Genomic DNA, 23503 nt, shown 5'->3' on the forward strand with positions numbered 1-23503 from the left:
CGCGGTGGGGGTGGGCTGAGTTCTGCCTCCCAGCCGGAGTGCTTCTCAACCCCTGGAGCTCTGACTGCAGGGAAGGAGGGCAGAGGAGTGCTGGGGCTGGGGCTGCACTCGGCACGTGAGACCCGTGCACATGGTTCTGATTACACGTAAAATACTCCATGGCTTCCAAGGATTACTCGTAATGCAGTAAAAAATGTGACAAAGGAATTAAGAGCAATGAGTGATGTGAACTGGATAAAAGAGATCTTGGAAAGCTGATGACTTCTGTTAAAACATTTCACTAGTTTATTGCCTTTGAACAACAGGTGCTTCACCATCCTGTCTCTACTTTTTATCCACGAAGTGACAAATTGGAAAAAGTTCTCTGCTCTTTGTTGAACATTCTTTGGTCTCTACATTTCTCAGGAATAAAGTGGGAAAGAAAAGGTCCTCTACAACGTGTCCAATATGTCCAACGTACACACATCCCATTAGGCAAAATGCAGCAAGACCTATGCATTTGGGGTCTTTATTTTGGAATTTGTAACAATCTGGATAAAATGTAATTGTTTTGTTGTCTTTGAACTTTCTGTGGTGTAATTAAAGAACAGGTTTTCTTTCTGAAAGAAAACTTTATAACTGGAAATTTTCAGTCATTAGAATGTTTCCATTTTGTTTGGAATCATGGAGATTTTACTGTACATGAAACAAAATGCTACCCGACTAAATTAGAAACGTTCCTGCCTATGCTGTGCCTCATGCTGAACTGTACAAAGTGACAGAGGGTTATTGAGGAGACAAAAGCCATCCCCAGGAAACCTGGGAGCTCTGGAACCATTCCTGTGGCTTCTGAAGATCGTCTGATCCGGTGATGGCCTGGTCCAGACTTCCTTCCAGAGACTGGATTTTCTCAGAGAAGTCAAGTGGCATATGTTTACATATATTAATTTAAAAAAATACCATAGTGCCACAGCCATCTGTTTGAAGAAGAGCGGCCACTGAGCGGGACGCTGAGGAGTCAAGAAAGGAGTGTCTTCTCTCCCGGTAACTGCTTCCCTGTCCTGATGCGACCGCTGAGCAGAACACTCGTTTCCCCTTCCCCCATAATCACCGCTCACGAGGTAAATTACAACTACATACATTTTTGCTTATGCTCTAAACAAGAAGTGTAAACTAGGTTTCACATGATTAAGAAAAAAGACTAGAGCCTTAACCGAGATCTCAACACCTTCCTGAAGCTTCGTCAGCATCACTCACCGCACTCACAACTGAGCAGTGCTTTTCTTGAGAAACGACTGAGTTGCTTTAGCTCATTTCCCTACACAGAGGTAACCACAGCTGAGACTGCTTCCCCCACCATTCAGCATCAACTCACTGAATAACCACGGCGTGTCTCCTGCAACCACGCGCCGCACACAGATGGACTGACACCCAGACAGGCGCTCTTGTGCTGGGGGGGCCGGTAACAGAGGTGGGACGTGCCAAGCAGAAGCAGGAAGAGGAGCACCCGGAATTCAGCAAACGAGAAGGCCCCACGATGACAAATTTCTACCTCTGATAGTTATGTCTCCAATGTTATTTATCAACCCTGACATTCTCACTTCTTTCCTTTTAGAATGAGAGGTACACACACACCCTGGTGTTCACAGCAGCACTCTTCACAACAGCCAGGACACGGGAGCAACCCAGTGTCCATCGACAGCGGGCTGGATAAAGAAGCTGTGCTTTACACATACAGCGGAACACCACTCAGACATACAAAGAATGAAATAATGCCATCTGCAGCAACGTGGATGGACCTGGAGATTGTCATTCCAAGTGAAGCAAGCCAGGCAGAGGAAGACAAATATTATCTGGTATCACTTATACGTGGAATCTAAAAAATGATACAAGCCAACTCGTTTACAAAACAGAAACAGACTCACAGACACAGAAAACAAACTTACGGTTACCAAAGGAGAAGGGGGGGATAAATTGGGAGTTCGGAATGAACAGATACACACTGCAATGTATAAAACAGATGAACAACAAGGATTTACTCTATAGCAGGACGAACTAAAAAGAGAGAGGGAGAGAGGGAGAGAGGGAGGAGGAGGAGAAGAGAGACGCACCAGACTGGTATTTTTCATTCTTATATAATTAAATTTAAACAGAAAACTACCAACAGGTCTGGTATCAGTAACTTTATCTGGACCGTGCTGTTTTTTGGGCAGCTGAGAGGTACAGCGAGCACAACAGGGAACCTTTTGTGATATAAGCTATGATCTAATTGCAGGAACCTTATACACCCATGCAAAAAGGTCTCCTCAGAATGGAGAACTTCTAGAAAGCCTGGGGAAAGGCTGCTATCAAAGGGCTGGGTCAGGAACAGAGGCTCCGCCAGGGTTAGCCACACTTAGGACACGGTATCCGACCTCGCACACAGGATGGAGCGTGGAGGGGATGGGTTAGGGGCTCCCTCAGGCCAGCCTCCCTCCTGTCCCTTCTGGGGAACAGCTGCGGGCCAGAGCTGTATTTTACAGCGTGGGCTTCCATTCTAGAAAGGAGCGGACTCATCCACACAGTATTCTGCACTGCTCCCCCCAGCCCCCACCTTCTGTGTGACCCACTCTGGCTTCCCTGCCCCCTGCTCCCAGCAAGACTGTCCCTCACTTACAGGAAGACCCTGGTGAGGACGGCTTTTCAAAGCTTGTGGCTGAACAAGAGGGCAGTCTGCCTCTTGGCCACCAGGCCCCGTCAGTCCCACAGAGTTTGGACAAAGACTGGAATTAGTTAAAAGAAAAAACCAAACAGCAACATGCTATTTGCATGCAAACAGAAATTTTATCCAAAACAAAAATAGAACAAAGTTTCTGAAAACTTTCAGGTAAATGAGAAAATAATGAAAGCTTGAACGAAGGGGCAGCTTTGCAATTTCTTATTAAAAACAAAAATTACATTTCTATTTTAAAATTCCATTGATACTATTATTTTTATGAATTGGTCTTTGTAGAAAACAAATACTGTACTAATTTAATAAAACGTCAGCCATAGTGTTGGTCACGGCTGACGCGCCTTTCCTGGAAATGACAGGTCTGTGGTGCGTCTGGGCTCCAGTCTTCACCTGGCTGCCCTTGAAGAGCTTTGATACACCTTTCCTGTGCATCTTTCCTGAAGACAGATCGAATAGCCACTTGCTGCTTTGGACTGGAATGAAGAAACCTCACAAAGCATGTAACACAGTTAGTTGCTTCTTGGCTCCTTTTTCACTTGGCTAACTTGTTTGTTAAGGTTTCTGGTAGTCTCCGCCTCTGAGTGCCCCCCGGGCACCCACTTCGGGTTAGGTGTCCTCTGGTGTAAGCATACAGAACTCAGCAGATGCTTCTCAAAGCCCTGACGACTCTGCGCTGGAACTGCTGCCCCTACGATGACTTCCTCAAGGACAGAATGTATCTTTTCTCTGTATCCCAGTGCCTAACACATGGTTAATATTGGTAATAGTTAAAAAAAGTGTATCAGGAATGAATGAATCTTTGAGAATGGGAACCAATTCCAAACTCAAACTGTAATATTAAAGATAACAATTTAAAAACAGATCTGTCTTTGAACCAATATGCAAAGGGTTTTGTGCATATTAAACCTTATTCATGACTTATTAAAATATCTTTGGATAGCCAGGTACGCGCTCTGCCATGCACGACTGCGCCTGTGTATGCTGCCCACGAAGAGAAATAAAGGCCTGTCTCCTTTGACTACAGCCACAAATTACTGCACGCTGCTCACCACTTCAGATTAGAGAAGTCCCCCTAAGAAGAGCAGAGGTAAAGCCACGACAGGTGGTGGCAGCGCTAACTGTACCCAAGGCATTGGGCCGTACTGCTTGCCCGCTGCAGAAGTCATGGAATCTCAGACACTCTGAAACTGGGCTGCACCAGCTGCTGCTCACTTCCCGTCTGGAAATCTGAAAGATCTGATCAGTTTCAGGCCTTATACCATGTTTGGTTTAGGCTGTAATGGATTTTTTTCAGCTTCAGTTTGGAGTTCCCTGACATAACGTAACACAGTATGTCTAAGACAAAGTTTTAATTAAATGTCCTTATAGGAAATGAACAGGGGATGAGCTGAACATTTTACCAAGTGTCAGCAAAACAGGTCAAGTGACTGCTTTAACAAAAAAGGCCCTGCGATGCATGCCGTTCATATTTCTGTTCATGTTTATAAATTAAATCACTAGTAAATAAAATAATACATAGACTTCATGATACAAAAAAGTCATGCACAGATACAATGATCTATTTTGGCAAATTAATTCATCGCTTAAGCAAAGCTCTGCTTTGTATCTGTGAAGTAACAACATATAACAGAGTATTTAAGACCTGGCAAGGATTTGCCAAAGTCTCGCTTTTTGCTTTACCTGATACTTTGGACATATTTCTTGATGAGATATTCATGCTCTCATTTTGTAATTTCTGGAGAGTCTGTAACAGTGAAGATTTAAAAAGACTTCACAATAGAATTTCTGTATAATGACTGAAAAGCTGAACAGACTGTTTTTGTTTGTTTGCTTTAAGGTAGCTCCAAGCACAACTAAAGTACTCAACTGCTAAATAAATAAGCTGAAGAGACCTTCCCCTTTACCACTTCCACTCCACTCCTCCACCACCGTCTTCGCCTTTGTAAGAGCAGCTGGCGTCAGATGAGGATACCTGAGTGTCTACATGTCAGCCTTCAAGCAATGGGAAGAGGATAAAGCTGTGCCCGTGACTCACATACTAAGTCAGCAGGACGCCAGCAGGACGCCAGCATATGCCCAGGCAACAGTGAGGCCTGCACCCAACAGGCTAGCTCCCTCCGTGCCTACCCTTACAGTATGAGTGTGACAACTTAGACACTACGCATTTTCACTGGTTTTGCTTCTCACAGAAGATTCTGAAATTCTCTGGGGTCAAGATAAAGATTTTTCTTTTAACATGCACCCGGTTAGTTTATTTGGTGGCTAACTTACTCCTGTCTTCTTTATAGTCAAGAGAATAATCCTAGTAAAATCTTGGGAAGAGAGCAGGGAAAAGAAGGAACAGATTTTTTTCTGGGCTAAAATAGAGCCTGAAGTTCCACAATGATTCAGGCAACTCAAATCTCCAAACCTGAATTGCTAGTGGAATCCCAAAGAGTCACTCTGAATACTTAAAGACTTGGATGAACTTTGTCACTTTGTTTAGTGTAAAATTAGTTTCCAAATACTTATGGCTATTGCTCAGATACTCTTTTAACTTAAAATAAAAGACTTCATATATGTTATATTATTATCACTATTACAAATATTAGCATGAAATCATAGGTACGCTCTGAGGACTTGAATACCCGCCTGGCTTGCGTGCTGGGGATAAGGAGAACAGGCCTCAGAGGCGCTCGCGGACCATGGATCGCGGAGTCGTACGGGAGAGGGTCACGGTAACGGGGGCACCTGCACATTCATAAAGCTGGAGCGGGACAGGCTAGTACACTGGGGCTCGTGGAAGGCACACTGGGCTAGGAAAGGGCACGGACAGTCAGAACAGAAGTGAAGCAGGGGTAAAAGGAAGAGTAAATATCATAAAGCAAAAGTAAATATTGTAAACTGTCTGATTTGGGGGTAGGTGTCAGCCAAAAGCTAAGAGCAACGCAGTGACGGGATCAAAACAGTGAACGTGAAACGATTTTAGGTGTAACACTCGAAATGTTTCATAATGTAAAGAAGAATGAATATTAAGAACCTTGAAGGGACATGGAATGTAACCTAAAAGTTCAGAGCAGAAGCTCTTAACCCCACATCACACAGGCTTGCATCCTGGTGTTCAAAGATTAAGAATAAATGACAAAGATGAATCAGCAAACTTGAGTGACAATACAGCAAAATACAGTAATAAAAAAAGGTCCAACTGTAAGTACTGTTCATATTAGAACAGGATATACAGTTAATTAACTTTAAATAACTGAGATGAATATGAGACAATCCATTTTTAACATATGGCTGCAGAGGTCTCTTGCTTTTTTTTTTTTTTTGCTCCCCACACCCCGCAGAGTTTTTTAAAAAAATCTTTCTTTTCTTTTCCCTTCCCTTCCTTTTCTTCTCTCTCTCTCTCTTTTTGTGGCAGTAGGAAGAGATAATTAGGCTTCTTTATTTATTTAAATGGCAGTACTGGGGGCCGTGCACTTCACTGCTGATCTACACCCTCCGCCCCACCCCTCAAAATTAAAAAGAAAAAAAAAAGTTTTCTCAATAGGAGGAAGCATAAAATGAGAAAATTATTAATTCCAAGCCCTTTAAAAATGTCTTACATTTTCTACCAGCTAAAGCAGATTAATTAAGATAAAAAATACACAACTCTATGTAGCCGGAGTAAAGAAAGTACTAGAGGACATCACTGCTGTGTAAAAAATCTGAAGAGAAGCTTGGGCTTCATAAAATCTTACATGTATATCTGCACAGTTCTGGTCCTTGTATCACTGGACCCTTTCACTGCCGCTGGCTAGAGCCACGCCGGCCGCCTCCCCAAACCAGGCGCTGCTCCGCACGGGGAAGCAGTGGGCACACGAGGCCCGAGACCCACGGCTGTCCCCAGGGACACACTGAGGCGGAAGGCGGGTGAGAGCAGACCGCGGGGCAGGAAGACAGCGCGGGCCCCACAGGCAGACAGCCCGCCTCGGCTGCACGGACCCTCTGTGGAGCCTCTCTTGACTTCAGAGCCATCAGCTGTGTTTCTGTTTCTATGACGTGAAAGAACAATCATTGTTAATACCTTCGTCTTGCCTTGCAAAGTTTTAAACGCATTTTAATAAAAACCTTCCCACTCAAGATACAGCAACCAAAACTTTAACAGTGACTAGTCTTTTCAAGTCATGGTAGAGGAAAGAAGGTTTTTACATGTTTTTGTCTTTTTTCCTAAATTTTTTATAATATATACATATTTTAATAAGAAAAGAAGTCACCATAAGTAATCTTTCAGAATTAAGACACAGCCAACCACTGGGACTCCCTTCCTGATGTACTCAAGAAATTTCAATAACCATTTTACTTATTATTTTATGAATAGCATTTCTTTAGTGTTTCAAGAAGCAATGTTTTCAAGACTGCAATTTAAGATGGATTTAATTACTGCCCAACGGCAGTACTAATAAAATACCAAGTCCTAATTTAAACACAAAACAGTTGCAGTATTAAATAAATTAAGTCAAGCTTTAATTACAAATAAAACATGGTTAGTATTAGCTTTTAAAAAGAAAAGTGTGCCTCTAGCTCCCAGGAGAAGACTGACGGTCCTCTACATATGGCGACAGTTTCCTGGGTAAGTCGCGATGTCCCCTTATAATGACTCTTCCCGCGCTCCACACCCAAGTATTCTACTCGGTGAGTCTGAGGGCGAGAACCACCAGAGGAGAGAAGCCTTTCACAGCACATGTCAGCGCAAGCAGGACCGCAGTCAGAGGAGCCGAGCCGTTCGGACGTGCTCAGTGTTCGCTGCTCTTCCTTTGCAGCCACAGCTCTAAGCACCCGCGGAAGCCATGCGCGCAGAGCTGTGCATGCCGCCTGTGCAGGCTCCTGGCCTGCCTGCTGGCCTGCACGACTGCAGGTGCTCCAGAACTCCCCAGGGCTGTGGGTCTGAACAGAGGCAGAAGCCCTACTAGGGATCTGCTTCTAAACTGAGCTGCTCTTAATAGGTCAATTATGACTAAATTAAAATTGAAAAAGATTTTGTCTTTAGAACACTTAATAGTGTGATTTAATCTCTTGGTATTGATACACTGCACAGACTCAAAGACATAGAAACCAACCCATTTATAATTTGTTAAATGAATAATCTTCTCATTGTGTATACCAGCAAATGAGGAAAATGACTTGGCTCTCCCAAACAGCAGATACACTAAGCCAATCATATTTTGCTTTGGAGTATCTAGAACAATTTGTAAAAAAACATTGTACTTCCTATTTAAGGTTGGTTTCATCTAATTTTAAAAATGGTCTGCATTTCCAGGGCACATCAGCTCAGTGATGAGGACTGAGGAAGGAGACGCCTGAACTGCAGTGTGTAATAGGAAATGCTCAAGCTATAGAGTTGCTGGCACATAACACACACATCATACCACACACACGTGGACGAATGGGAGGTTTTATAAGGCCGCATGTCTTAATGAGCAGTAATCACAGCTTTTATTCCACATGCCACACACGCATGGGACTTTCACAGACCTCAAAGAAAATCTTCTCTATAGACCAAGCTGTGCTTGACGATGGGACTCATTAAGTATCATTTCTATACTGAAGCTATTTACTTATCTGAAATTTATTTATCTGTTTTATGGAGAGCAGGTTATTAAGAGACTATATTTGCTATGGTTTACTTTACAAAATATTTACCACTTTTTAAACTGTAACTTTTGAACTCATATACTGCCACTATTGGTGGCTTAGGATATGTTTATGCACTTTATAATTCATAAAATTCCAAAATTCACAGTAATAAAAGCATTAGTCTGAGTACATTATCTACCAGAACATATGCTTTATAGAGTAAGAGGAAATGGTCATTTTTAACTTGGGTTCAGCTAAATAAATAAAATTGCAAAAGGACAGATTAAAAAATGCTTCTACTTTTATATTAAAATTTGTTTTTCTTCCTTTCTTGGCTCCCCACCCCTACCCGCTGGAAAGCACCTCCACAGATTTACGGTAGAGTATATAAATGCTGTCCCATCACACAGGGAAGAAGTAAGACAGCCTCTCATTCATGCAGGACAAATAGCTATGCCAAAAGCACAAATTACATCTAATTACAGGGTACAACTTTGTCATCTTTCTTTTCATAATCTGGCCATTTACACACTTTGATTCTTGACTTCCATTTGGCTTTATTAACATCAAAGCTTTGTCATCACTTATCTGTTCCTACAGACATTTTCACCTGAGGCAATAAAGTATAAAAACTTCTTTGCATTCTTGCTTTACTGTTGCAAGAAAGCTTTAGCCTTCAATAGGCTTACAGTGTTTCACAGTTATTAAACTTCTGTATGTTGCTATCAAGTTCATTGCCCTTGGCATTCCAATATTAAATGTACTGTCATTAAACCTAATACACTGCACACAAGCACACTCCACTCCAAGCAGACTGCACTATATTCTAGCTTTATGCTTGCTAATGTCCTAGTCATGTCCTTTCCCCTCTTTCTCAAAAATAATGACCACAAATATAGTCAGACAAATTGAAATGAAAGAAAGCGATGCCAGTTTAATTTTACAAATTGTTTAGGGCTCTTAGGGCAAATTAAAACAGCTCCGTCTCCTTAATCACATTATTTGAGCTTTTAAAACATTCACTGATGTGCAACAGAAAAGGAGTTCTACATCTAAGGACACTTGCAAAACCACTTTCCAAGTTACCACATTTCTGTCTTGACTACTTAGACATGATCCACATTCCTTGCTTTTATTTATTTAAAATTTGTGACCATTAGTTTTAGTCCGATTGTACTCACAAAAGGTAAAATGAGTTCAAAATGCGAAATAATATCAAAGAAAAAACTATCTTTGGTGTTCTCTTGCTACTTTAGAATTTTAATAATTTTTAAATTTAATGCCATGATGCAATATATACTCATAGTAAACTCGTAATACCAAAGCTTCTTGAAAATAATTTGTTAGGTAATTTTTTTTAGCTATATTGGAAAGTCTCACCAAAAGCAAGCTACGACAAGCCTGTGGCACTGGGCCCACATTCATCCTAACTGCTGCCAGGGATAAAGCTCTCATTGCGGGTGAGCCCATCTCCCTGCCTCCCTGGGTGTTCGCGCCAGCAGCAGTCATGACCACCCCTCTGATCTGCCCACGTATCCCTGAGTCCACCCCCCAATTTCCCAGAGCGGCTCACCGTCAGCTTCTCCTGTCGCAGCCATGCCCTCTGCTCTCCCTCCTGTAGGGATGGAGGAGAAGAACCTGCCAGTCTCCAAGCCTGACTTTTCTACCAGGGGTCTGACTCCAGGTAACTTCCTTCCTCAGGGACTTCAACCTCTAGCTACCCCGCCAGAGCTGTACCACTTTTTGCCTCCTTATTACATCATTCCACCAGCAAACAGACGCCCTCTATTGTCCCAAATCTTAAAGCAACATCTGTCCTTGGTCTCGTGTCCCTTGATCAGTCTTTTAATGCCCTTTACAACAGCACTTCTAGACAGAAGCATCTATTCACTTTCTTTGCTTCCATACTTCAGTCTCTCCTCAACATATTCCCGTTAAATTTGCCCTCAGTATTTCACTGAAATGCCTCTTATCAAGGTCACCAACAACTCTCCTGTTGCCACACCCAACACTCAGTTGTCTATCCTCACCCTCTCAGTAGCAACAGACTTCAGTGATTTACAGATTCGATGCAATCCCTATCAAATTCCAACAGCGTTCTTTATGGAAATAGAAAAAAAATCCTAAAATTCATATGCAACCACCAAAGACCCTGAAAAGTCAAAGCAATCTTGAGTAAGAAGAACAAACCTGGAAGCAGACATTTCCTGATTTCAAAATCAGAGGGGAGGGAACAGCTCAGTGGTAGAGTGTGTGCTTAGCATGCACAAGGTCCTGGCTTCAATCCCTAGTACTTCCCTAAAATAAATAAATAAATTTAATTCATTATATCTAATTACCTCCCCACCAAAACCAACATCTATTACAAAGCTACAGTAATACAACCAGAAGTAGAAGGTACCAAAGAGTATGGTCCTGGCATAAAAACAGATATACAGAACAATGGAACAGAAAAAAGAGCCCAGAAGTGAATTCATGCACTGTCAACGGATCTTCGATAAGGGTGCCAAGAATATGCAATGGGAAAAGGATAATCTCTGTAAAAAAACGGTGGACAGCCACACGCAGAAGAATGAACTGGTCCTGTATCTCACACCTTGTACAAAATTAACTCAAAATGGGTTAAAGACTTTAATGTAAGAACTGAAACAGTGAAACTATGAGATAAAAATATAGGGAAAGCTTCTGGACATTGGGCTGGGCAATGGTTTTTTGGACATGACCCCAAAAGCACAGGTAACAAAAGCAAAAAATTATCAAGTGGGACTACATCAAACTAAAAAGCTTCTGCACAACAAAAGAAACAGTCAACAGAGTGAAAGATGACCTGCAGAATGGGAGAAAATATTTACAAACCATACATCTGATAAGGGGTTAATATCCAAAATATATAGAGAACTCAAACATCTCGATGGCAAAACAACAAAACAAAAAACCCCAAAAACAAAAACCCTGATTAAAAAATGGGCAAAGGACCTGATCAACATTTTTGAAAAGAAGACATACAAAAGACCAACAGATACATGAAACAGTGCTCAGCACCACTAATCAGCAGGGAAATGCAAATCAAAGCCACAGTGAGATATCACCTCCCACCTGTTGGAATGGCTCGCTTCAAAAAGACAAGAGATAAGTGCTGGAGAGGATATGGGGAAAAGGGAGCCTCCAGCAATTCTGGGAATGTAACTTGGTGCAGTCACTATGGAGAACAGTATGGAGATTCTTCAAAAATTAAAAATGGAACCACCATATGATCCAGCAATCCTGCTTTTGGATGTGTATCTAAAGGAAGTGAAATCACTTTCTCTAAGAGATACCTGCACTCCCATGTTCACTGCAGCATTATCCTCAACAGCCAAAGTGTGGAAACAACCTAGGTTTCCATCAACAAATGAATGGCTAAAGAGGATGTCGATACAAACCCACAACCGCATGATGGAACACTATTCAGCCTTGAAAAAGGAAACCTTGCCATTTGAAACAACATGGATGAACCTGGAGGACATCATGCTGAGTGAAGCGAGCCAGATACAGAAAGACAGATACCACATAAAGTCAGTCATTTATGAAACCTACATGGTGGAACTCACAGAAGAACAGAGTAGAGTGGTGGATGCCAGACATTTGGGGAGATGGAGAGATGCTGATTAAAGGGTAGGAGGTTTCAGTGACACAGGATGAGTAAGTCCTGGAGATCGAGTGTTACAGCATGATGACTACGGTTAACTACACTACACTGTATGCCTGAAACTCATTAATTGCCTACCTTCACAATTGAAGATGTTCAGTTACAGGTCAATGAACACAAAAATGTAATCTTTTTCTATTGAAGTTCACAGACTCCCTGAATTCTACGCTTGAATTCTTGGGGGACCACGAAGGTTAAGAACCCCTACAATGGCTCCCTGTCATCCTCAAGATGAAATTCCCATCATATGACTTCAGGGGCATGTCAGGATCAGATTCCCCGCCATCACCTACCCCTGGTTTGACCCTCCTCTTCTGCAGCTCACACTCTGAGGCGCTGAACTCCTGCCTTCAGACCCCTGCGACACTCTTCACCCGCCTCAGGACACCAAGGCTGTGTGAGGTGCGCTTCCAGCCCCTACCAGTGCACCCAGCACTCACCACCCGGTATTAAAACTGCCCTCCTCCCAGACCTGGAAGCACCTGCACTAGGTCCTGAGTCCTCACCTCTTGCATACTGGCTGGCAGAGGCAGCACTTTGGTAATTGTGCAAAGAAAGGAAAGAAAGAAGGGGAATTCCAAATTACTTGCTATTTCATGACCTTGAATTCTACCCTTAACTCCTGATTGACCCTCACAAATGCGAGCTTTGGTCACAATGGGAACCCGAAAAGTGTTCAATTTCCTTCTAGGGAAATGTTATCAGAATCAACGAAGTAGAGAGTTTTCAAATCATAGGCGCCTCAATTCCTGCCATATTCAGCCACTGCTGCTGAGAGGAAGGTGAGGTCATCTTCAAGTCCACTGTAGTGGCAAAAGGATGAAAATCACCGTTTTAAATTGGTCCAACAGCAGGCCAAGCAAATGCTGTGTCAACAGACCTTGAAAAACACTGACAATAAAATGGTTTGTGTATTACTTTAGCTTGGCTGGAAGTACCAAAGGCTGGAGAGGAGGGAGGAGCTGGGAGAATTCAGAATACTACGCCATGTCAAGCCTGCAGTGCGCTGTCAGGGATTCAAAACACAAGCAGGCTAGGGCGGGCCACAGAAACAGTGAGACAGATGAACAGAAACCAGTATCTACAGATTGCTGAGGGGGTAAAGCCGAAGCCACGTTCTGGGCATACGGAGTGAATTACTTTGATTGTGCCTGAGTAGTGATTATGCCCGAGTTTGACCATGGAGGGCTCTGAATGACAAAATTTAAAGACGTGGATTTCATCCCAGGAGAATGAGGCACTAACGGTTTCTGAGGGAGATTATGTGATTAAAGTGATACTCTTGGGGAGATTAACTAAGGGTCCTAAACAAGATGAACTAAGGAGTTGAGAACAGAGGCAAGCAAACCAAAAATGAACAATAAATTGAATGCTTGACACAAGATTAACAAAAAATGCTATGAAACACTATTAGGTAGACCCTCCTATCTGTGATTAGAAATGGATGAGGACAAGGGAGAGTTATTGTACGTATTAACTCTGTGGCATCTTAATGCTGTGAAAAAACACTATCTGTCAATACTTAATTTTAATCCACAAGGCCTGCTTTTCTCTCTTTTATTGTATTTGTTGAGTTTTTCAGAACTCAAGGCATTTAGAAAGGTATAATTTAAGTGGAACAAACAAAAAGAATAAAATACAGCTTTTAATTTTCAAAAAATTCACACACTTACTAAAATTAAAATGTCCACAAAATATTTCAAAAGTAGCACTCTTTTTCAAATTTTCAAGTATTTTACCTGGCAATTTTATATTTAAACAGGGAACATAACCTTCACCTTCAAACATGGAGGTTTTAGAAGAAACATCTTTTGCTTAGTACTTGAGTGCGGTGAAGCATTCAGGTTTACGACATGCGATAATGCTCCTTACAGTTGATCAGGGAACCTGGCAATTATCAACCGGTCAGTTTTTACGGCTGACATTTTTATTCTTAGAAGGTCACCTATTAGGACAACTTGAGCAGGCCGCGCAGAGAAGGGGCGGTCCCGCCGCAGTGGTGGGCGGGCGGGAACCTGGACCCCCCGCGGATCCGAGCGCCCCTCCCGGACCCGGGGCCGAGGGAGGGGCAGGGAGCGCACAGGGCACGCCCACACCGTCACCGGCGGGTCGGCGTCGCCCGGCTGTGGGGGGCGGCTCCAGACCCCGCTCCTCACCCGCCCCCTCCGCCCCGCCCACAGGCGTCCGACAACCGAGGGGCGCGGCGGGGCTGCCGGACCGGGCCCGTCCCGTACCTGGCCTACGACGGTGAGGCTGCCCTGGGGCGCCGCCACATTCACGCGGCCGTGGTATCGCAGCGCTCCTGCTCCCGCCAGGGCCACGCCGGCCACTGCCGCCGCCACGGGCCCGGGCCCTGGCAAGGCCCGCCGGCCGGCAGACAACCCGCGCCTCAGCCTTCCGCTCCAGGCCGCCAGCCGCGCGCCGCCCGCCGCCGCCGCCATCTTTGCGGAAGCGCCCCGCCGCCGCACCCGCGCCGTTTCCCACGGCGGTCCGAGAATTCGCGCGCCTGCGGTGTCGCGAGACCCGGGCGGTTTCCGCCCCCGACTCCTCCCTCCCCTCCTCGCCCCGCCCCGAGCCGAGCCTGCTCGCCGTGCCGCGGGCGGGAGTGGGGCGGGGCCTCGGGGGAGGGCGTTGGTCGCGCCGAGGCCGGAGCCCGCTTCCCGGTGGGCGTGATCGCAGCAGCGCGACCCTGGCCCGTGCTGGGCGCGGGCGAGACGCCCTGCGGCCCTGAGAACGGGGTCTGCTGAGAATCCCGCGGGCCTGCTGGGTTCGGAATTTTTACCTGGGGTCGCAAAGCTGCGTTACCTGTCCGCGCTTTCTTACCGGCCGCCCAGAGTAACGTCAGCTCGCCCAGCCTCGGTAAACACCTTCGTTAAAAAAAGCTGTTCCGAGTTGTCTTGCTTCAGCACCTAAGCAAACTTTTTTTAAGTGTCGTTTTTGATTGTGGTGAAATGTACACAACACTATTTTTTGACGACTTTTTAGTGCACAGGTCAGTGGCAGTAAGTACGTTCACTTTGTTGTGCAGCCGTCACCACCGTCCGTCTTCAGAACTTCTTTCATCTTGCAAAACTGACAAACTTAAAAAAAAAGAGTGCCTTCCTCATCTGCCTTTTCATCCTTCCTGTCCTTAATAGTCTTGTCTGCTGCTTGGCTCTTGCTAAATCAAACCCTACCCAGCCATCTAACTGATGAAGTAGTTTTCAGTGATCCCCCAAAGCCACTCTTCACCCCAGGCAGTCTCTGTTTGTTGAGTGTGGGGTGTAAACTCTGCTCCAATAAAGTGGTGGGGCTCTCATCCCACCTGGCACCGATCAGATGCAGCAGCCCACCTACCCCGTGTCCCTTCCATTGGGACCCAGGTATTTTCCCTGGGGCAGGCTTGGAGAGATACGTCCGTACTGAAATGACTGCACATAAGGAATGACTTAGCTGAGGCAAGTGACTTGCCCTTGTGTTGCAGTCTCTGATCCTCCATTCCTTGGTCTTTCCTTTTCAGAGTAAATTTAATTGTTAAACTTCGTTCAGCCTCTGAAGTGTCCCTAGGCCATCAGAAGTTTTACTTGGTCAGGCAGTAACTGACAGCCAACGACAGAGGTGCCAGGAGTCCTCATCATGTAACCACAGCCATCTTGAAGTCAGGCAAAACAAACAAGAAACCAAAAACAGAACAAGTGCCACACGCAATCTAATTTGAGCACTTAATTCCTTGAATCCTCTTGTCATGATCAGCCCCAGCCCTCGCTCCCTTTTCCATAGCCAGCTTGTCTTAGTGGATCTGCAGTTGGAGCTTCCCCTCTCCTTGGCTGCTGGAAGCCCTTTCACTGTGCCTCCCCAGCGGGAAGCGGATGGCTCATGGTGCACAGCTGTGTGTGCCAGACCACAGTGTTTGAATCCTGGCTCTACCAGGATGATCACTGTGATTTCGGGCAAATTACTTACATTCTCTGAGCCTCAATTTTCTCAACTGTAAACAAGCCTCTCACGCTTGGAGGTTGGGGGACTTCATAGAACGTTCTTCAGGCAGTGTCCAGCCGTAAGATGTCGGTTTGCCTTCTTGGAGATTTGGCTTACTCCTGCCTTCGGAGCTCAGGTGAGCTTTCCTGAAGGTCTGTGAGTCCATGATGACTGGCCTAACCTGAGAGTTTCATACTCCTTCCCTGGCTTGACCCCGTCAGTCTCTGGTCTGTTTTTCCACTTCCACTAACTCTGGTGGCTCTTGGCTTATGTCTTAATTTTCTGGATTATTGACATCTCGTTTATTACTGTCCCCTGGTGATTACAGGATTTTTAGGGTCTGTTTGGACATCCTGGATGTCCTATCTTGAAGCTTATTCTTGGTTTCCAGAAACCACAGCTATAAAACACAGTTGTGTAGTTGTGTAAATACACGCTGCCTCATTCACAGTTCACAGTACACAGTTAATGAAAGCTGACATCTGTCACATAGTCACAGCCCCAAGCCCCAAATAGATGCATGTTCCTATTAGAGCATTTGGCATGTCTGAAGAACACTGTATTTCTCCCACAGTTTGACATCCTCGTGGGCGAGGATATCTTATTTTTCTGTTTATTCAGCACGCAACACAGTGCTCAGCACATATTAGACATTCAGTGAAAGAAATGTGAATAAGTGAGTAATTACATGGCACAAATGAAGCTGTAGCCAATTTCCATTCTTTAGGCAGCAAACCTACAGAAATATACTGTTCCTTTTGTGAAATTTATTTTCCAAGACAAAAACCTTCATTTTTAATCATTTTCTTTTGCTGAAAATCTTTAAACCTACTTGAAAAGCTGTGCCTTGTATTTTGCATGTGTGTGTGTGTGTGTGATGTGCTCAGACCTCTAGAACTCCAAGATCTAATGCACTCAAACTTTTCTTTTGCAGAGGAACCAAATTCTTATAATAGAGCCATCTTTGGCCGGCTAACTGTTCTCAGTATGAAGCCTTCTCTGGCAGCTGCTGACACGTGTCTGAGCACATTGACTGTATTGGTCTTTTTAGGCTCCGGCTTCGTTTGTTTCTTCCTCACCAGCTGTAGAGAAAGTCCTTGGTGGGGACGTGTTTTCAACCATGTGGTTTATAAACCAAGCCCCCAGTAAGAAGCTGCTTCTAAAGCTGTGAGGTTTATGCCGCTTTAAACGGTAGCTGGAGGAAAACAGACTATACACACCGATAGCTTCAAAACATCACTCTTAATGCACTTACTCTGTGCTTCTTTTCTGTAGGAGGGACACAAGTTATATGGTGGAAAAACTGCTCTCAGGGGGTGTTACTTCCACTGGAGAGACCAAGTCTGGATTTCAAAACCATGCAAGGGGCCGTGTAACTGTTGTATTGAGCAGAGGAGGGAGAGTGTGGTGGACCAGGGCAGTGAGGAAGCCCTTGAGGGAAGGGAGGAGACTGGATCTGGAACTTGGAAAGTGAGAAAGGTTTGGGTAGGTAGACTTCTCCACACCTGGGGGAACACTGGGCTGAGAGCCTGGGGGAGAGCAAGGCCCAGTGGGTGTTTCCATGGCTTGGAGAAGAAGGGTGGGTGTAGGGCTGACCTTGAGTGGCTTGGGGGCCACAAGGAGTCATGCAGTAATTTCTACCAATATATAGACCAGTTGTCAGCTCTCATGGCCCTCGACACGCTGTCTTTGGGCTTTTCACGCCTCCTTCCGGGCACCGCCCCCCACCCTGTGCCTGACCCCCCTGCGCCCAGACCCCCTCTGCCCTGTGGTGGTCTCCTGCCTGTCCAGTTTTCCCCTGGCTTTTCTCATCCGCCAGCCCATGGGTTTCTCTCATTTATCTTCTTTCCACCCTACAACCAGACTTTGATTTTCTGTAGGTGGCTGGTCTTGAATGAAGGAGCTCAGCCAGCTTTTCTTGCTGAAGGCTTTTACTCTCTGTGTTTCCGTTTTAGAAGGTTTAACGCAAATGCATCTTTAACCCTAGCGTGTGTGGGGGATATAAACACATTGCTCTCCTGATTCTGAAAGATGTTCACTGTTGTCTGTAATCACAACACTCGTGATTGCAGAATCACGAGTGTTGAGATGGATTATCTTAAGTGGAGGAGAAAAAGATATGGAGGGTCTCCCAAGATAAATTAAAGAGCTTGGACTCGGTCCTAGAGTAACAGAGTAAACAGCATGTGAATGGATGTTAGAAAGAACCATTGCTTGGAATAGAAAGAGGTTCATCTATATTTATGGTGGATAATTGTGGAGCAGGGGGTATGAATCATCCTCAGAGGCCCGAGATGAGTCAAAGGAATTGCTAATGATGTCCTTTTTGTGCAATTTGGGGCCCTGGGTAAAAATATCTGGGTATGGTGATTGATATCAGCATGTGCAGAAATAGGTCAAGATTAAATCGCACTGACAGTGAAAAAGTGGTGCCCACAGTTGCATTTTTAACGTCTTTCAGATCCTCCCCTGCGTCTCTTTCCCTCCCCGGCACCCGGTCCACGCTCCCCTCACTGCTTGCTTTGATGCCCGCCGTCCTCTTAATACGGACTGTAGCTGCTGCCCTTTCTCCTCTGAATTGTCCCACAGATCTGTGTCAGATCCATCTTCCTCAGACATTCCTTTCACCAGACTTCCATTAGCCGTGCAATTTCACCTTCCTCAGCCTCCTTCTCTTTGCCAGAAAGCGAGGAGATTGCTTTCAGTTTATTTTTCCAGTTTTAAAATTCTCACCCTCTGCCACTCCAAAGTGGCTTTTTTTTTTCATTTGGCGAATTATGCTGAGTGTGAAATATGTGCCAAGCAGACGCCACGTCTCAGAGCTGCAAAGACGTATCAGACACAGCGCCCTGCACGGTGCCCCTTCACGGGCAGGGGTCTCCACATGCTGGGTTGTGCCCCTGAGCTTAGAACTTGTAAAAGTGTGTTGCCCCCATTTGTGTATGTTTATTTAGTTCTTAAACCTACACATTTACAGCTAATTGTTAAAAATCAGATAATAAAAATTTAAATGGTGAGTAAAAGGTGAAAAGAAAATTTTAATTTTATTAAGGGTGCAACGAATGTTTTGCTCTGTCTAAAAATGTTAATATTATTTAGTGAGATCCATGTGGCTAAGTTGGCTTTGTTAATTTAGAAAATTTAAGTTTTATGAGCTCGAGATGCAAAGGTCTGGCATTCTGTTCAGTTAATTTAGACATTAGTGTTTAATGACTGTCATAGCTCAAAAAGTTCTCTGAGAAATATATATGAGTTTAAATGGAAGGAGTGAGTGAATTATTAGCTAAAGGAATGAAACCCTGATCCTTATGTCTTTCTAAGCTTTTATTATGAAAAACTCAAAATACATACGGAATTAGAGAGAGCAGAATCACGAACCGCGCAGAAGAGCCAGCACAGGTGGAGGGAGGGCGTTGCTTCTGGGCTTCTTGGCGGAGGGGTGAGCGCCAAGGCCAGTCTTCAAGACAGCCACTGGGTGGGGCGGCAGGTCTGAACCTGGCCACCAGGCTCACGTGGCCTGATTTGCTCTTACTCTTTGCAGGTCCTTTGGCCCCCTGGGGAAACTGAGATGTTCTGCTGGCCGGCAGGGCCGCTGGGGTGGGCTGGGAGGGTCACTTCCTTCAGCAGGAGGGCTAAGCGGGAGCCTTGTCCTGGGCAGGTGAGCTGAGGCCCCAGGAAGCCGAGGGTGTGGGCCCTGAGCCCTGACGCGGGAGGCCCGGCGCTGCCACGTTTGATGCAGATCGTTGGGGTGATGGTGACGACGGCTGCTTCCCGCTCAGGGCAGACTCGGCGTCAGCAGCTTCTTGGTAGCTCTCCCAATTACGTTTAATAAATACTTATTGGTTGATTGATTAATAAAGATGTTAATATATGTGTTGATTTAAAAATGTTAAATTTAAGGTGGAATTAGATGGGATACATGGACAGAAGTTAGGACAAAGGATGTTATAATACTAAACAGTTAACACTGAAACCGTAGGCACATTTACATGGTGCACATGTCTTTTGTGTACACGCTTTTCTGTATTTCAGTTCAAATGATCTCAGATCTATTGCAATCTTTATTTATTTATTGCTACCAATTCTTTTTATTATAGTGTAGTCAGTTTAGAATGTGTCAGTTTCTGGTGCGCAGCGTCATGTTTCAGTCATACATATACATACCTGTATTCATTGTATTGCAATCTTTTTGAAAGAAATATTTCACTTCTCACTCAAAGTAAATATTGAGAATCATAACAACTTACTTTTTAGGCTGATATGTAGTGTTTACAAAATTCATTATATGTTTTTTATGAAGTAGAAGGAGAAAAGTAGGAAGATAGCACACAGGACATTTTTGTTTAAAAAGAGGATGGCAGTGATGAGTTACACGGCACAGCGAGTGAAGGTGACATCTGACCACAGCCGCATCTACCTGTCCATGGCAGGTGGGACGGCAGGTGCGCACAGGCCCACCCGGCGCGGCAGGAGGTGCTGCAGACGCCGCCTTCATGCTCTGGGCGGCTGTGACGTCCCCTGGGGTAGGCTCCAAAAAATCACCAAGGCTCAGGGTCCCTGTTAACTCTAACTGCTCAAAGAGCTCTCTGTAGCGTCAGAAAGATGCACCGTGTTCGAAAGCCTCGTTTTTATAGGTGAATTGCCAGAAAAAAAAAAAATGACTATGTAGTGTGTGTGTGCGTGTGTGTGTGTGTGTGTGTGTGTGTAACATTTGCTTATTCGCGAACAAGTATTTGCCTGAACTTGTCTGTGTAAAGCATGTTTTTGTATATGTTAATGTAATGTGCCCAGAGCGTGTAAAATTCAGGAATAAGCGGTTACTTATCCACATATAATACAGTATATAAAGCACTGAATTGTATTGTATAGATCAGAAGCATTCTTGGGGAAAAAAAAAAAAGTGGTACCCTTTGTAAAATTTCACAGAGCTTGTGTCTTTGTGGTGCCTTACCGAAGTTCTAAATCCTTTTCCTAGCATGTGTGAGAGTCTTCAAAAATACTTTCCTCAGAGATCAGAATTCTAAATTTCAGATTGGGTTAAATACATTTTCTAATTCATCCTGCAGCTGTTGGAGGTATAATGGAGTAAAATGAGAATTGCTTTTTAGGGCGTATTTCTCAACAGAGCAGTTTTGAAAATGAAACCAAATCTTCATGCTCCACCTGACATTGGAATTTAAAGTTATTTTTACAAGCTCCAGTGCAGTCACTATGTGAAACATTAAAAAAAAAGGTATTAGAACACAGCAAGTCAACAGTTAAAACAATTTTCTCCCGACAGCTTGTTCAGTAAATAAAAACCAGCAATACAAATTATAACTTGCTATCACCTTTAATGTTTTTTTTTGTATTTGTGATTTAACCAAATAACACATTTTCTTGTGTAAAATGTTTCCTCCCTTTTAATTATAGCCGGATTTGCTGTCTCGACAGGTAGAGCTTTTGTGAACTTGAAAGTACGTTTGGTTTAAGGAGAGGATGTGGGTACAAACCTTTCAAGGAAAATCACATTTTCTCTGAAATGCAGGGTGGTGTCTAAATATAGCCCTCACTCCCTAGAGCATTGAGGGACTGGAAAATTTTCAGGTGTCCCTGTTGGGGACAGATCTGCTCTTGATTTTACAAAGTAGTGACTATATGAAGTCACTGAAGCTGGACTGAAAAAAAAAAGGCTTCTAATTCATGGAAAAGCCCAGGACAGAAAGAGGTGGCACAGAGCGGAGGCAGGAGGGCCCGGTCCAGCCTCCTGCTTGTCTCTGACCTGGAAGGCCTGTGACCCCGGGCACCGCCCTGCCACAGGCACCGCGTTTTGTCCTATGCTGCGTCCTCCTTGCGCGTCCCGGCCACCCCCGACTGCCAGCTAATCCAGGCGAGGTGTCTGTGAGCAGCTCCTTTCAGAGAGGGAGGCCTTGCTGACCCGAATCTCCGCGAATCTGAGGACTCAGGCTCAAACTACAGTTTAAGGATAGAAGGATTTAGGTTCTTTTGCGGCAAAGGCTGTTAAACACCCACCCCGTGGCCATTCCGGAAGCCTTACGAAAGGAGAGAATTTCTCCTGCGTCTGAGACGGCTCTTGACAGTAATCTGGGAGACGGCGAAGATGCTTGGCGCGAAAGACGAAGTTCTGGGCGACCCTGCTGTGCGGAGACGCACAGTTCTCACGACAGGCTTTTCCTTCTTCTTGAGTAAAGGCAGATTTATTTAGAGAGATACATACTGTGTAGAGCGTAGGCTGTTTCAGAAGGTGAGAGCAAGGCCACGAGGTGTGGGGGTTGGGAGCTCAGGTTAAAGCAGAAGTAGGTACACACCCCACAGACAGCTGTGGGTGGCTCTGAAGGGGAGGGAGCCGGAGAGGCTGCGGGCCAGCTTCAAGCCTGCAAGTGGGAGGGCCATTCCACTTGCCCTGGGGGACGGGCCGGGATTCCCAGGAACTGGCCCACTCTTTGACCTTCCGTGGCCAGCCCTGGAGCTGTCATGGCCTGTGGGCATGCCCCTCATCATGCTGATGTATTGCAAAGGGCGGATAAGGAAGCTCAGGGTCTTCTAGAAATCAGACCTCCGTCATCCTAGTCCTCAAGGCCTACTGGGAATTGACTCTTCTGCCGTTTTGGTGTTAATTGCTGTCATTCCCTGAATGGCTGTGCTCTGCCCCCTTCCCTCCTGTCTCATTCCCCTCTCAGAGATTTTACTGCCATAATCTTTGGGGGTGCAGAGGGGCAACGGTCTACCTTCTGAAACTACTTCTGGGCTGAGTAGGGGCGTTGACCCTGCCTGTCAGGGAGTAAAAAAATCTCTGAATGCCTAATCTAGGGGCCCAGGGGCAGGGCAGCGTTCTGTTCTTGTGTCAGAGGGCAGTCTGGGCCAGAACCCTTGCATAGCCAGCATCTGACGTGGGACTGCTGTCACCTGGAAGACACAAGCTTTACCAAGAGGTTCAAGGGAAAAAGTTGGAGGAGGAAGAGTAGGATTATGACTGTTAACTGTAAACGAGACCGAATGTCTTTGTGTGCAGGTTTTTCTGTGCCACATGTCATCGACATGAAGACGGGCACTCAGACAGGGGCCGAATTTTCCCTGCGTTGCACTTGTCTTTGGGCCTTAGGCTTTTTCAATACAAAACATTATTTGAGGTCTGATGGTTACTCTTTTGTGAAATTCTGAAGAGCCCCTGGGGCCTGGTTTGGGAGCAAAGAGTAGAAAACCTTGGTTTTATACGTTCAGATGAATAGTAACGAAGAAACAAGAACAGAATGACTGAAACCTAAGGGGATGAATGGCTTGGCCAAAGTGATGTCACAAGGTACAGCAGCATCAAGACTAGAAAATGCAGGCTTCCTCGGCTCAGTCGAGCCCTCTTCCCACAACAATATACGGCTTCTCAGATTTATTCCATTTGCTTATGGATTTATGCATTTATTTTAGGCGATGCAAGTTTTTATTGGCAGGGGATAAAGTAGAGGTCCTGGGACGAGGGAGCTGCTGGAAGCAGGCAGCTGAGCTCAACGCCCCTTCCCCCACCCTAGCACCAGAAGGACAGAAGACTATGAAAACCCAGTTATCTTTGCTCCTTC

At 45.0% G+C, this 23503-nt stretch overlaps 1 protein-coding gene across 1 annotated transcript in view; it reads right to left on the reverse strand.

Moving 5' to 3' along the window:
* The window catches only part of MICU2 (mitochondrial calcium uptake 2), a 69782-nt gene extending 55308 nt beyond the window's left edge, over positions 1-14474 (reverse strand). Inside the window, exon 1 of the mRNA XM_072975994.1 lies at positions 14210-14474. Coding sequence (XP_072832095.1) covers positions 14210-14416 — 207 coding nt within the window. The 5' untranslated portion in view covers positions 14417-14474. The remainder of the gene's footprint in view (positions 1-14209) is intronic.
* Positions 14475-23503: the final 9029 nt, after the last annotated feature.

This window comes from Vicugna pacos, chromosome 14, assembly GCF_048564905.1.
Source record: "Vicugna pacos chromosome 14, VicPac4, whole genome shotgun sequence".
NCBI lineage: Eukaryota > Metazoa > Chordata > Mammalia > Artiodactyla > Camelidae > Vicugna > Vicugna pacos.